Source organism: Ips typographus, linkage group LG2 (genome assembly GCF_016097725.1).
Source record: "Ips typographus isolate SLU linkage group LG2, UJ_Ityp_2.0, whole genome shotgun sequence".
In the NCBI taxonomy this organism is placed as follows: domain Eukaryota; kingdom Metazoa; phylum Arthropoda; class Insecta; order Coleoptera; family Curculionidae; genus Ips; species Ips typographus.
In genome coordinates, this window is record NC_138423.1 from 14,486,792 (window position 1) to 14,501,087 (window position 14,296).

At 35.4% G+C, this 14,296-nt stretch overlaps 2 protein-coding genes and 1 long non-coding RNA gene across 4 annotated transcripts in view; all 3 read right to left on the minus strand.

Moving 5' to 3' along the window:
• Positions 1 to 862: 862 nt before the first annotated feature.
• Positions 863 to 5,217, minus strand: LOC145724039 (uncharacterized). Of its 2 annotated transcripts, none has more exons than XR_014176912.1 (4): positions 5,058 to 5,217; positions 4,301 to 4,543; positions 4,043 to 4,151; positions 863 to 1,509 (listed from the first exon to the last, which is right to left on the minus strand). It is a non-coding gene; the product is annotated as an uncharacterized LOC145724039 (long non-coding RNA). The 2 variants fall into 2 exon arrangements; XR_014176913.1 differs by lacking the exon at positions 863 to 1,509 and adding an exon at positions 1,577 to 1,743.
• Positions 5,218 to 7,434: 2,217 nt separating this feature from the next.
• On the minus strand, positions 7,435 to 8,658 carry LOC145740627 (protein D2-like). The gene is made up of 3 exons (XM_081996243.1): positions 8,499 to 8,658; positions 7,852 to 8,072; positions 7,435 to 7,762 (listed from the first exon to the last, which is right to left on the minus strand). The coding sequence occupies exons 1-3, from the start codon at positions 8,574 to 8,576 to the stop codon at positions 7,471 to 7,473; spliced, it is 591 nt and encodes a 196-aa protein (XP_081852369.1). The 5' UTR covers positions 8,577 to 8,658; the 3' UTR covers positions 7,435 to 7,470.
• Positions 8,659 to 10,988: 2,330 nt separating this feature from the next.
• Positions 10,989 to 14,296, minus strand: part of ck (unconventional myosin-VIIa ck) — a 39,603-nt gene continuing 36,295 nt past the window's right edge. Inside the window, exons 21-22 of the mRNA XM_081996184.1 lie at positions 13,824 to 14,091; positions 10,989 to 11,622 (exon numbers count right to left, since the gene is read on the minus strand). Coding sequence (XP_081852310.1) covers positions 11,416 to 11,622; positions 13,824 to 14,091 — 475 coding nt within the window. The 3' untranslated portion in view covers positions 10,989 to 11,415. The remainder of the gene's footprint in view (positions 11,623 to 13,823; positions 14,092 to 14,296) is intronic.

Here is a 14,296-nt window from a genome sequence, read left to right on the forward strand (position 1 = left end):
TGCTTCTCTTAAATACAAACAAGATGTCAAAATGTGACACTGATTTCCACTTGGAACTCGTCTATTTTTAAAACTTTTTGAATGTGAATATCTCGGTAACATGAAGAGCTAGAGAGGCCAGTATTTTTTATCCTCTTTCTAATGGCGGTATTAGGGTAGTTATTAATATTTTTATTATAACTGAGCTAAATTATGCCAGCTGTCAGTGTCAAACAAATAATAAATCAATATGAACGATTTCATGGCAAACTATGTTAAAATTGAAAATTCGAAACGATAATGGCTGTAAGTCCGCCATTTTGAGAGATGACAATCTACTTGTTGGTTGGAAAAAGACCTTTCTGAATACGCAATAAACTTCTATGCTTCCCATTCAAAAAAAAATCTTTTTCGGGGTAAAATTATCTACAACTTTTGTATTTACTTAATTTTGCTACAACAAATAACGGGTGTTCAATAATTTTTATGAAAGCGTACGTCTTAGATAACGTTGCAAACAATTATTATTATAATATAACAGCTGTCAATCCACCACAAACAAAAACGATTTTTAATTGGTCTTCTAAAACTGCAATCCTTTCCCCATTTAACCGACTTTTTAACTTTGCTAGTTTCCGAGGATTCGAGCAAAAAAACACCCTGTATATGTATATAAACAATCTTTATTTTCAAAAGAACAATGCTATCGACCACCAGGGTCTTTCTGCCTTAACAGATTAATTTGTTGTGTAAATATTCTCATATTTCTAATTATATTAGACAAGTTATCAAAAAAATAAAATAAAAATTAATTCTAGTTGAAGTGCTCTAAACAGGGTGGACTACTAAGCGGGGAAAAGGTAACGCGATTGTCTGGTCTGTCTTGTTATGCATAGCGGATTTACAATCTCCGTCATCATTTCCAGCATATATCCCCAATATTGTAGCATTCCTTCCTAATATTTTCAGATTCATCCTTCTCGCATTTATCACACGTTCCCATGTGGTGATGTACTTTCGCCATTTCTTGTGTACCACCTGGGTACTCCGCTATAGAAGTGATCGTAGTTCCCCCAATTCTCTGATCCTTTGCCTTTTTCGTATCAGTTGACATTTTTCGGGACAGACCCTGTATATTCCATGTACCACAAATCGTTTTTCTTTGCTTATTTTTCGTTTTTGTGCTTTTTCCATCTTATTCCGAGGCAGTTTTGATTGGCTGATTTGGTTTCCCTCCTCTTTCATCAAGGGTATAACCATGAGAGCTACTCAATTCGCCCACAGTTACCCCAGGCAGAGTTATGATAACACTATAAGGTCTAGAATTTTGGATTTCATGAAAGGACATAACTGTATGTTGTTACGGGGGTACGGCGTTTCCGAATCCCGAAACACCCACACCATGATGGGGACCGCGGATGATCCGGCCGTTATACCGCGTTCTCTGGATTATTTATTTAGAAGCGTAGCACCCATTTTCATCAAGAACCAATTATTAAGCCATTACCCGATGGAAGAGTTCACGTTAATCTGAAATAAATCGTTTAATGTAAGTTTGAAGCCTGTTTTACAGTTGGCAAATTTAATACAATTTACTAGAGTCCGTTCCAAAGCTAGTGACAGTATCAGAAAAAGTTTTGTTCGGATATTTTTCGTGAATATCTCGAAAACCGTTTGAGTTAAGGCGACATTGATTGAAGGATGGATGAAACGTCAGGTTACACCAAGTCTAGGCAGTGTTGCCAAGTCAAAATATTTAATGGCCTAATAATAAACCATAATAAAAATAAGTTAAATGGACACCTCTTATATTTTGATCTGGGCACTTTATAACGCAAGGGGTACTACAGTTTACAAAATATCAACATAAATTTGTGAGAAGCATAGCTCATCTACCCCATATAGTACAGGGTGTCCCACCGGGAATTACCGCGTTCGATATTTCGAAAACTGTAAAAGATAACTTTTTACTAATTTCATAATATTTGCGTTGGGGCCTCTACATCTAAAATATTTTCATGTTTGAGGTACCCAAAGTGACTGATACCAGCTGGACTATTTTAAATGAAGCACCCTGTATATTATTATATTTTTAGATTCTGCTAACGATTTCAAGTATGTTTCATGTATGATAATGACATTTTCTCATTTTGGAATGTCACACCTCCTAAGCAGAAGGAGTTAGAGCAAAAGTTTGACAGGTGTCAATTTTTTTACCCATAAATTTGTGACACGTCAAAATTTAAAAATGCTACAGGGTGATAGATCTGAAAAAGTTAAGATAGTAACATGCAAACCGTTTGGCTCTATCTGTATCTGATTAAGAGCTACGACGGTTCAAAGTGTGAATACGTCATTTTCAATATCTCGAAAACCGTTGCAAATAGATATGTTACCATACATAGAACATACTTGAAATCGTTAGCAGAATCTAAAAATATAATAATATACAGGGTGTTCCATTTAAAATAAGCCTAGTTGGTTGTACTACCGGAAAAACCGGAAGCGCCACCATTTTGAAAATAATTTAGATGAACTGCCCCCGTCAACTTTGGTATACCGCCAATTTTTCAGAATTATGCTCCTTACGGTTTTCCCATAATGGATAGCGTCGGTTCCTGGTGGACCACCCTGTATAGTCGCGATACTAATTCCATCATGACCAGTGTTACCAACCCTTAAAATGATATCTAATCTCCCTAAAGGCGTTTTAAACAAGTTTCCAGATTTCACCAAAATTGCTCAATTTTTTTAGCAAGAAAACTTTTCTAAATCCTGATTTTTGCAACTTTTGAACATTGTTTGACAGTTTCGACGTTAGTGACAGTTATCATGTGATTGTAGAACATTATTTAGCTAGATGGTCACGTGATAATTGTCAAAATAACTGTCATAATTCTCAGAAACACGTTTTATTACCAAATACTGCAAGAAAACGTTTCTAAATCCTGATTTTTGCAACTTTTGAGCATGGTTTGACAGTTTCGACGTTAGTGACAGTTGTCATGTGATAGTAGAACACTATTTAGCTAAATGTCACGTGATAATTGTCAAAATAACTGTCATAAATCTCAAAAATACGTTTTATATCAAATACTGCAAGAAAACGTTTCTAAATTCTGATTTATAATTTCTTAAGAGATTTTTTTAAATCGGCTAGGTACGGCCCTGATATTTGGTAGAAACCGGGCAAAGTGAGTGTCAAGTTTAGAGCCGAAGAAAAACTGTAGAAATAAAATCGTTAAAGTCGATTTTTGCTTGCACTAAGTGGCCAACACAACGCAAAACCCATTGGCATAGTGGTGGTGTTTCAGGCAAATTTGACCTTTACGAAAATTCAGTCATTTCCAAAATCGAGTTTTCAAGAAATTTATATGCATTACATCGTAGTACACCTAGTAGCTCATGTAACCGTGTTTTCCTAATTTTCTAGAGTCAAATTAGCCCCAACCACTCAAAAATTGTTTCTGGGGCACCCTGTCTGTAAACCGTAAATAACACGCGTATTTGTAACACTTTGTATATACTTTTATATGTCGATGGACAGCCAATGAAATGAGCTTTCCATTGACGTACAAAAGTCGGTTGGTTAGTGGTACCGTTTGGCCACTAGAATGCGTCAACTTTGACCAATTTTTTTGGTGTATTCTTTTGTTTAATATTCAAAAACCCGCTTAATTGCACTATTTTGGTAGAGTTTTATACGTCAATGGATAGCCAATGGAGTGAGCTTTCTAACAGTAGCCCAATTTGAATTGATAGGTTAGACGGTTTGGCCGCTAGAGGGCGTCAAATTTGACTAATTTTTTGATGACTTTTTTGGTGCATTGTTTTGTTTAATCGTCAATAACTAGCTTATTTGCAACGTTTTGTATAAACTTTTATATGCCAATGGATAGCCAATGAAATAAGCTTTCTATTGACGTATAAAACTGATGGATAAGTGGTACCATTTTGCCGCTAGAGAGCTTCAAAATTTTTAAAAGTAAACTTACAAAACGATTACTAATTCAGTTTTTCAGAAAAATTACATAATGCAAGTCAAGTCAGCAAGTGAACTTACCTTATCATTCAAAATATTTCTGTACGCTCGTGGTAGTGGCAAGAGCAGATCGTAGATCATCTCGTTGTAGATGTCCATACCAGATCCACTGAGATCATCAGTTGAGTGACTAAAAAAAAAAATATGCGATTCAGAAATTAACTTAGGGTTACTTTTGTAATGTTAAGTTAACTCTAAACTTGGAGTTACCCATTAAAACTGTATTCTTGGACAGGTTCAAACTTAACTGTATAAAATACTGGAAGACCCCTAACTTACCCAAAATTTCGATATGATTTCCCGTTTCGAATTTCCCATCCGGTAATGGCTTGCCAATCGGTTGTTGATTCAAAATGGGTATTAAGCTTCTAAACAAATAGTCGAGAGATCGTGGTATAACGGCCGGATCATCCGCGATCCCCATCATGGTGTGGGTGTTTCGGGATCCGGAAACATAATGGTATGTCCTTCCATGAAATCCTAGACTTTAGAGTGTTATCATGGTTAAATCACTGCGTCATCCTGAAAAGAAGTTTTATTATATTATTATGGTTAGAGGTAGTAGAATGCTAATTGAACAATCCTGCCCTAAAAATACAAATCTGATACTGACTTTATGTAGCACCCCCTGTATAATTTCAATAAATTTTAAAATGTAAATGTAAAAATCCTCTACAACTTTTATCCCTTTTTGTTATTGAAAGCTCACGTTATTCTGAAAATATTATAGGGTGGTCCAAGACTTTTTGAACACCATGTATATTATAAGTTATTGTATAATTTAAATATAATACATTTTTATAGGTGCAGGCAAACCAAAAATTGCCAAAATGCAGAATTTCATATAAACAAAAATGAATCAGAGTTAACAGGAATTACTAAGCAACTTTAGAAATCAAGTCGTATTAGCATTTGGCCTAAACTGCAATGGCCATTTGGAAAACACGCCATTTTTTGTGATTAAAAGGAATGTCACCGAAATTCAGTTTAGTTTTCATAGTCTCCAAATGAGTTCAATAATAATCGTTTTCCTTACCTTTTGTATGTAAATATGAAGGTTCCCTTTGTGGAAAATGAATCATTTTAAATGAGTCATTTTCCACAAAGGGAAACTGGTATGTACGTGTGGTGCACACGTCCGTACCAATCGAGGGCCCATAGAAAAAGAACTTCACTTTTGTTAAATTCCTTAAACAACCAAAAGTGCGTTTGCGTTAAACGTTAAACCAGAGAGGCGCAACTCAATTGATGCAAATTTGTCCGGATCAGTGTTGCCAAACGTATTTTCATTTTGCGGGGTAAATTCAAAAATTGATCATATTAATATTTAATTACCTTAAGAACAATGACGATCTTAGGCTTCAGACCCGACCAGAATGAACTCTTGCTTCTGCTGAGTTCCCACCGTTTCGGTTTGTTGTTATTGTTTGTAATTAATTTGGTTGAAATTGTTATTGGTTGTTAAATCTCCAAAAAATCTTATTGAATAAAATAATAGGTGAAAAAAAAAATACAAAGTTGATAAATGTTTAATGGAACACCCTGTATATATTTTCGGATAAGTTGGTAGATCTTTTTCTTCTGTTTCCAAAAATATATATTAAGTTGACATTTGGTTAAGCCGTTTTCGAATTATTGGCAATTAAAGACTGTAATTTTGTTGCCATAGATTTGGATGATTTCAAGGTTAAATACGACATTTTCCGAATCACATGACTGTTGTTGACAGGTGTCAATTTAACTTTACAGAGTTGCCTGCTGCGAATTTAAATTGTCATAATTACACGAAACTTGCATTTACAATTTCAGCTTTCCGAACTATTTAAATGTAATTTACAGACTTTTCTAGGTAAAAGACAACATTTTTCATGTCACATGACTGTTGTTGACAAGTTTCAACTTAACTTTACTGTGTTGCCAGCTCCAAATGTATATTATCACAATCATGTGACAATTTCAGCTTTCCCAACTGTTTAATGTAATTTACAGTATTTTTTAAGGGTAAAGACAACATTTTCTGGGTCACATGACTGTTGTTGACAGATGTTAATTTAACTTAACAGTGTTGCCGGCTGTAAATTTAAATTGTCACGATCGGAAGACGTGCTTTTACAATTTCAGCTTTCCCAATTCTTTAAATGTAATTACAGACTTTTCATAGTTAAAATTAAAGATGACATTTTCCGGATCACATAATTGTTGTTGACAGGTGTCAATTTAACTTTAGAGGATTGCCAGCTACGAATTTAAATTGTCACAATCACACGAGACGTAATTTTACAATTTAAGCATTCCCAACTGTTTAAATGTAATAATTTACAGACTTTTCTAGGTAAAAGATAACATTTTTTATGTCACATGACTGTGGTTGACAAGTTTCAACTTAACTTTACTGTGTTGCCAGCTCCAAATGTATATTATCACAATCATGTGACAATTTCAGCTTTCCCAACTGTTTAATGTAATTTACAGATTTTTTAAGGGTAAAGACAATATTTTCTGGGTCACATGTCTGTTGTTAACAGATGTTAATTTAACTTAACAGTGTTGCCGGCTGTAAATTTAAATTGTCACGATCGGAAGATGTGCTTTTACAATTTCAGCTTTCCCGATTCTTTAAATGAAACAGACTTTTCATAGTTAAAATTAAAAATGACATTTTCCGGATCACATAATTGTTGTTGACAGGTGTCAATTTAACTTTAGAGGGTTGCCAGCTACGAATTTAAATTGTCACAATCACACGAGACGTGATTTTACAATTTCAGCTTTCCCAACTGTTTAAATGTAATAATTTACAGACTTTTCTAGGTAAAAGACAACATTTTTCATGTCACATGACTGTTGTTAACAAGTTAGTACTGTATTGCCAGCTCCAAATTTATATTATCACTATAACGTGACATGCTTTTACAATTTCAGCTTTTCCAACTGTTTATAGGTAACTTACAGATTTTTCCAGGTTAAAAATTACATTTTTTGTCTTTAAAGGACCGAACATCACGATGATGTAATTTGACAGTTGGTCAATATATTGACTTGTTAAATTACGTCATCAGGACGTCAAATTTGCTCTGCGCACTGAATGGAGCATATTATTCATGACATCAACTTGTGATTTTAAAAAACAATAAAATTACAATTTTAAAATGCTAATAATTCGAAAACGGCTAAACCAAATGTCAACTTATTATATATTTTTAAAATCAGAAGAAAAAATCTATTTATTTATCAGAAAATTAAATACAGGCTATCAACTTTGTATTAACAGTTTTTTCCTACCTGGAAAAATAAAGTCTAAAATTTACAGACCAACCCTGTACACCCTTTAGGTACCATCAGTAATTAATTCAACAACACATGGTGACCACCATTAACTAAAATTATTAAAAAAATAAATTCACACACTGACGTAATTTAACATAATATTTATTTTATTTAAAAATTTATTAGGCTCTTCTTTCAGGGACGGACTGATCCCATTCCGCCTGGTAAAAGTTTCCAGCAATCGGTTTTCCCAAATTGTACTTTTCGGCAAATTTCCTTATAGAAAAATTCCTTCTGTTACTCTCTAAATCGGGCTCGGTAACCGTCAAAAGCCCCGGCTGTTCAAATACTATAAAAATGTACCGGTGCAACCCTGTACCTTTTGGTGGACCTGAGCCCCTGTATGGGGTTAGCGTCTGTCCGGTGGTTAAATCGTTACCTTTAATGTTCACCACTAACCAATGGTTAATTTCCCTGTAATAAAACTTGGTTTTTTAGTATAGTTTCGTAAATATTTCCACTGAAATTTACCCTAAAAATCTGATTGGTTTAAAAAAAACTACCTGAATGTGGGTGTTGCTCTACTGGGAGCATCAGGATCTATCATACTTAAAGTATACAACTTGTTGGGGTCTGTATTCCAGGAAACGTTGGGTTCAGGTTTTACATCGGTTGGGGTAAGTACATTGAATTCGACTGTCTTATTTCCAGGGTATATTACGGTGATGAAAGATGTTGGTGGGACGTCTAGTGACTCTGGCACTATGCTTTCAGTTTGAAAGTGCTGCAAAATTAGGATTCAAATTTATTACTCTGAGGCTCTATATTAAGAAAGAACCCTTTATACACAAAATCTTCAAATTCATAAAGTTTTCTTTACTCAAGTTGACAATAGGTCTGTTCGCAGAACGAATCTCCCAACTAATAATCAGAGGAGTATGTCCAGCTATTGGCCATTACGTGTCAATGTCACGTGAGCATTCAACGAATAAAAGCCAACAATTTCCGATTTTCAGTTGGAAACCAATTGGAAATTGCCTGTACGAACAGACCTAATGACAATGTAGATAAAACCACATAGTTGTGACAAACTGTTTGAATGAAAACATTCCCAAATAACAATAAGTCATATTTGTCAGGGCAACATTCTCACATATTATCAATTTACAGCAGTAAAAGTAATAAAAATGAAATAAACCAGATTTTTTACCTTTGCAACTTCTGCGTCTGCCATGGTTAAACCTTCGATAAAAACTAAAACAATATGAATACAAATAAGCCTGTACATTTTGTTATCAGCTATGATAATCTGAACCACTCCATACGATTCATAGATAAATATTAAAATAACTCGAGTGTGCAACTGATTTGTGTATAATCATGCTGTTAACACCGTTCAAAAAGCTTTTTAAGCCGTCAAACCGGAATGATTAGCATATTGAGTATTTTACAACATAATGTTGTTATTTTCAATGATGTAATTTTCAAGTAGATTATTTTGTTGTTCAAAGTGGTGCTTTCACAGTTAAAAAACCATTAACGAGTCAACCAAAATGATTAGGTTTATGTCTAATGTGTAGGATAGTATAGATTATCCAAAATATTTTCTGATTCTCAATAACTGAATTCCAGGTTTTCAGACAAAAATCTAAATTAGCTTCAGATGGAGTTATCTGAAAATGCTTAGCTACACTGCTGGATAGCATACTTTTTGACATTTGTCACTTCAGCGAGCTGCTGGACCTGTTTATACAAAAAGGCAAGGCAGCCTACAGACTGGCAGGTCTCAATATGCTGATTACAGACTCAGCTGAATCGTGGGGTCATCTCGGGGGCTGGGGGGAGGCGTTGAGAGAGTGCCCGGAAATGTTGATGAAGCAGGATCGGGTGCCTCCGACGTTTCTGTCAAGCGGACCTCTAAAGTTTGTAGTACCCGAGAGGGAGGACTGGGAATTCTCTCAAAACTCTATCCTCCCGTCGCATGGAGACGTCTGGTTTACAGATGGATCCAAAACCGTGACGGGGGCAGGGGCAGGTGTGTATGGTGCGACTTCGGGGACGAGGCTTAGCTTCCCACTAGGCTGCCACTGTACCATCTTCCAAGCCGAGATCTTCGCAATCATCCAATGCGGGGAGTTCATTTTTAACTCACCGCTACGCCGGAAGGGTATATTTATCTGTACGGACAGCAAAAAGCTGATTCAACGACGTCTGCGCTGGTGCTGGAGTGTCAGAAAACATTCGTGTCCCTCACGCGGATGGCCAAGGTACAACTTGGGTTCCAGGCCACTCCGGTGTTAAGAGAAACGAGAAGGCGGACAGGTTGGCCCTTCGTGGCTCCAAAGAGAGACCCGTAGGGCCCGAACCCGAACCTGGACCGTATCTTCTGGCAAAGATCTGATATTGCTTGGGAGGAGGCCGGAAGCATGCGGCAGTCGGGATGTCTCATGGGCTTCTTTTCAAGAAACTAGTCGAAGTCCCTGATGGAATTATCCAGAAAGGACTTCAGATGTGTGACAGGACTTCTCAAGGGCACTGTCAGATGAGAAGACACATGCACATTCTGGGTCTGTCACAGGATCCAGTATGTCGTTTGTGTCTGGATGACGAGGAAACTCCGATACACGTTCTCACACAGTGTCCGGCACTTGCGACAATCAGTTGTGATCAACCCCTTAGATATTTAAGGTACCCAGCCAAGGAGGCTCTGCGGCTTTGTCAGGGCCACCGAACTAGAGGGGTACTAGCTTGTGATGGGTCACAATGGGTCCGGCTAGCGGCCTAAGTGTCTTCTCTGAAGGGAGCCCATCTAACAATATTCATTCATTCATTATTCAAATCAGCTTCAGATGGATTATATCTAAAGATGCTTAGCTGCACTGCTGGATAGCACACTTTTTGACATTTGTCACACAAAATGCAGCATCGGTTTGTATAACAGCAAAAACAAGCTTTATATTACTTACTAATAACTTACAACTTGTAATGCACAGGTGTAATGTATATAAACTGAACGTCATGAATCATGACATCATGAATGTCTAGGAATTTCAAAAAAAGAATGATGATATTGGGCTGGCTAATTGCCCAGAGATTTCAAAAGAAGAAGAAATGCTGAAAGAAAAGCGCAAGAATATGTTGAAATGATTGAGGTGACTAATTGCCCAAATTTCTCAAAAGGCAACTAACTGATAAAAGAAGAGCGGACAACTGTATTAAAATGATTGAGGTGGCAAAATGCTCAGAAGTTTCAAAAGAACTGATACATGAATAGTGGAAGAATGTGTTTAAATGGCTGGCTAACTGCCTCGAAATTTAAAAAAAGACTGAGAACTGATAAAACTGTATTAATATGATTAATTGCCCAAAACTTTCTAAAGAAGACAAACATATTTTGAAAAAAAAAAAATTGTAACATTGTTTTGAAATAATTGGGCTGGCTAATTGCCCAGACATTTCCAAAGAAGGCTAACTGATTAAAGAAGAGTGGAAGAAGGTGTTGAAATGATTGAGCTGGTTATTTGCTCAGGAATTTCAAAAGAAAACTAGATAAGATGTCTGTAATGTTATAACTTGAACCGATTTTATTGCTACATAAAAAACCAATGGAAAGCTTAAATGCGGTCACTTACAGAGGCAAAGTCGAGAAATAGTTTTCTTTTGCTGCTCTTTAGGAGTAGGAAAAACAAAAAATCCTTAGTCATTTACCAATAAATCGCTTTATTGACCGATATTTACATAACTATAAATCCAGTGATGTAAACTTTATTTACACTATAAAACGCGTATAAATACAATAAAAAGACTGCGCTTGATAAGTCTCTAACATTCAGATATAAATAACCCTGTTAAACACTATCAAATGGTGACTTTGTAAAGGGTCTTAAAAAATATAATAGCAATTTTGTAACAAACACCAAAAAAATACAAAATGGTTAAACAAAAATGGTTTTGCGCAAAAAATGGCATCTGCAATAACTAAAAAACGCATGTAAATGAATATAACCTCAGAGTATTCGGAAATTCACCTTAATTTATCAAGAGATTCGAAGAGATTAATCAGATTCGCACCATTAAAAACACTAATAAAATAAATACCTAAATGTTAAAACATTAAGTTAAAAAAATCATTTGATCCGTATGCTCCTCTGTTTATTCATATTGGTGAGCATGAGGGAGATGTAAGAGGTAAGTAGGTCGTCCATTTTGTATCCTAGAGATGTTTCGCATAGTAGTTTTGAGCCTCGAACTAAATTTCCTATCGTCATGTGGAAGTAAGTGTTTCCGGACGACCAGTTTGATATCCTCGTAAATGGATGCGTTACCAAAATGTCCTAAACAAGGAAATAGTCAGTGAAGACAAGAATTTAGTAATTAGACAGGGCAACATTAATTTAACTGAGTATTTGTTTTGTTTTTGTGTGTCATAATTAATGGTTTAATATTCAGCTGGTTAACAGAAACTAAATAAGGATTATAATACGTCAGAGAGGACAATAGGTATGATCCAAAAACTCGTTGAATAAGATATTATTAATTCGCCTATCAAAAGATTACACTGGCCGACACAATTTTTGTAACACCAGTCAGACCATTAATTTCACAATGCTTATGCCTTTCTAGTAATAGAAAAAAATCCCATAAAGTACTAGAACGTCCACTTTTTTCAATAGCTTCATTAAACCTTTTGATGTTGGCCAGTAATAGCCGTGTTTGAGTTGAAGCCCCGCATGAAAAAGCAGAGCAAATATGACGAACCCCCATTTGCACAGTCATACTTTAAGCCAAGATTAAGTTAAGGGTGGTTCACACTGTGACAATACAGGTGAAAAAATGACAGCCTGAATCAAACTTAACTTAGGCGCGGCTTAAAATAAGACGGTAGGCGTGTTCGGCAGAGTCGGCACAACGCGTTCATCTAGAATTACAAAGTCGTAACTGCCAAAATGAAACTGTAAAAAAGAATTGCTTTTTTGGGATTAACACAACGGATATTACTTATTTACCAAGAGGAAATATTCGTAAATTCATATGTAGTTACTGTTTTTTTTTAAAATATTTTTAGTATTATATACAAAAGAGCGTTCTTCCAAAAGGAGTTTATATGCATATACGACTTTGTAATTCTAGATGAACAAACGGTAGAAAAGAAAAAAAAAAAGATAGGTAGAAAAAGAGTTTTTCCCTTGTATTGGTATCTATTAATCTAAAATCACTGATGGTCGGCCGGAGAGGAGTGCATTTCAACCTGGATCTCAAAATGTTAAGTATGAGCCTCTTGTAGATCTAAAAAATGTTCTTTTGCCTCCTCTTCATATAAAACTCGGACTGATAAAAAACTTTGTGAAGGCTATGAATAAAGATGGTAAAGGATTTAAGTACCTGAGACAAGTGTTTCCTCAGTTAAGTGACGCCAAATTAAAAGAAGGTATTTTTATTGGACCGCAAACTAGAAAATTGATGGGAGATGTTCATTTCACGGAAAATCTCACCTTAGAAGAATTGAGAGCGTGGAACTCATTTGTAAGAGTGGTGAAGGGATTTTTAGGTAACAATAAGGATCAAAATTATGAACAAATAGTTGAGGAACTTTTGGAATCTTACAATTTGCTTGGTTGTCGAATGTCTTTAAAAATTCACTTTCTTCATTCCCGTCTATCATTGTTTCCGGAGAATTTGGGCGCTGTTAGCGACGAGCAAGGTGAAAGGTTCCATCAGGACATCAGGACAATGGAAACAAGGTACCAAGGACGATGGGATGAAGCCATGATGGGTGACTATTGCTGGTTTTTGAAGAGAGGACGTCACCCCACACAAAAGAAAAAAATAGAACTATTTGGTGTGTTTCAAATAACTTTTTTGAATATTTGTATTGTTATTAGATTTCAACTTATTATTAAGTAGATACAGTCGCTATAGAGATTTAAATTACTTGTAAAATATATTTTGTGATAAATAACATATGCATTATAATACCGTTCTACGCTTGTGGTTTGTTTAACGTAACAAGAAAACCTTACGTGCTACAAGTTTTTTTTTTGCTGTTTTCAATTCATATTGGTCCATTTTACCATTCTATGCTATTCAGCTTTTTGTTACAAAAAAAAATATTTTTTTTGTCGACCAGTGTTATTAATCATATATTACATAACAAGTGTTGTAAGAAGCATTTTCCGCACGAATATGACACTAGAGTGTGATTCTGGCTGAGTGTAAACGTTGTATACTAAGTATACTTTACCTACGACCTACGGTGTATAATAAGGTAATTGAGTCGTTTGTGGGACACCCTGTACCTAGTTAGGTAAGCCCTAATTACGATTAATTAAAAAAAACAACAAATTACGTTGTAATGCAAAATAAGGAAGAAATAATGACCGGAACCTTATTAATTACTTTTCGTGGGAATATACTAAATATTAACATGAAGTATGCAGTAATAATAGAATGACTTTTACAAAACAGCAGTAATTGCATCTCATAATAATTATATCGCAGACCGTCTAATGACAATAATAAATAATGAAAATCCTACCTTTGATTGTGGATGAATTAAGCTCACACCGTGTTTATTGATGGCTATGAGTAACATTTCCGGATAATTTGGATCGGTTGTTTGTTTCACTTCGAAGAAAGCCGATCCGAAGGTGGGCCAACGGTACACCACTTTCAGGAAGGCGATTTTGGCATCATCAGGAGTCATCCCAGCATCCTGGTTGTAGGCGGCTACGATAGCTCGTTTCCAATCGTTGGCAGACTGGATTTTCACCAGGTCAGAAGGAATCAGTTCACGAAGCATTTGTCTAGAATATAATTAAGGTGTTGTTTGAATTATAATGATTTGAATATCAAATTTTAAGAAGTAAATAGTTAATTCGATACTTGTCAGACTGTGACAATTTTGATTGAAGATGAAAAAGGATATATTAACTACCTAATTTTCAATATGTGTGTGTCTCAAAAAAGTGATTTTTTACGAAATTCTTTGCCGGAATTTATTGAAGATGT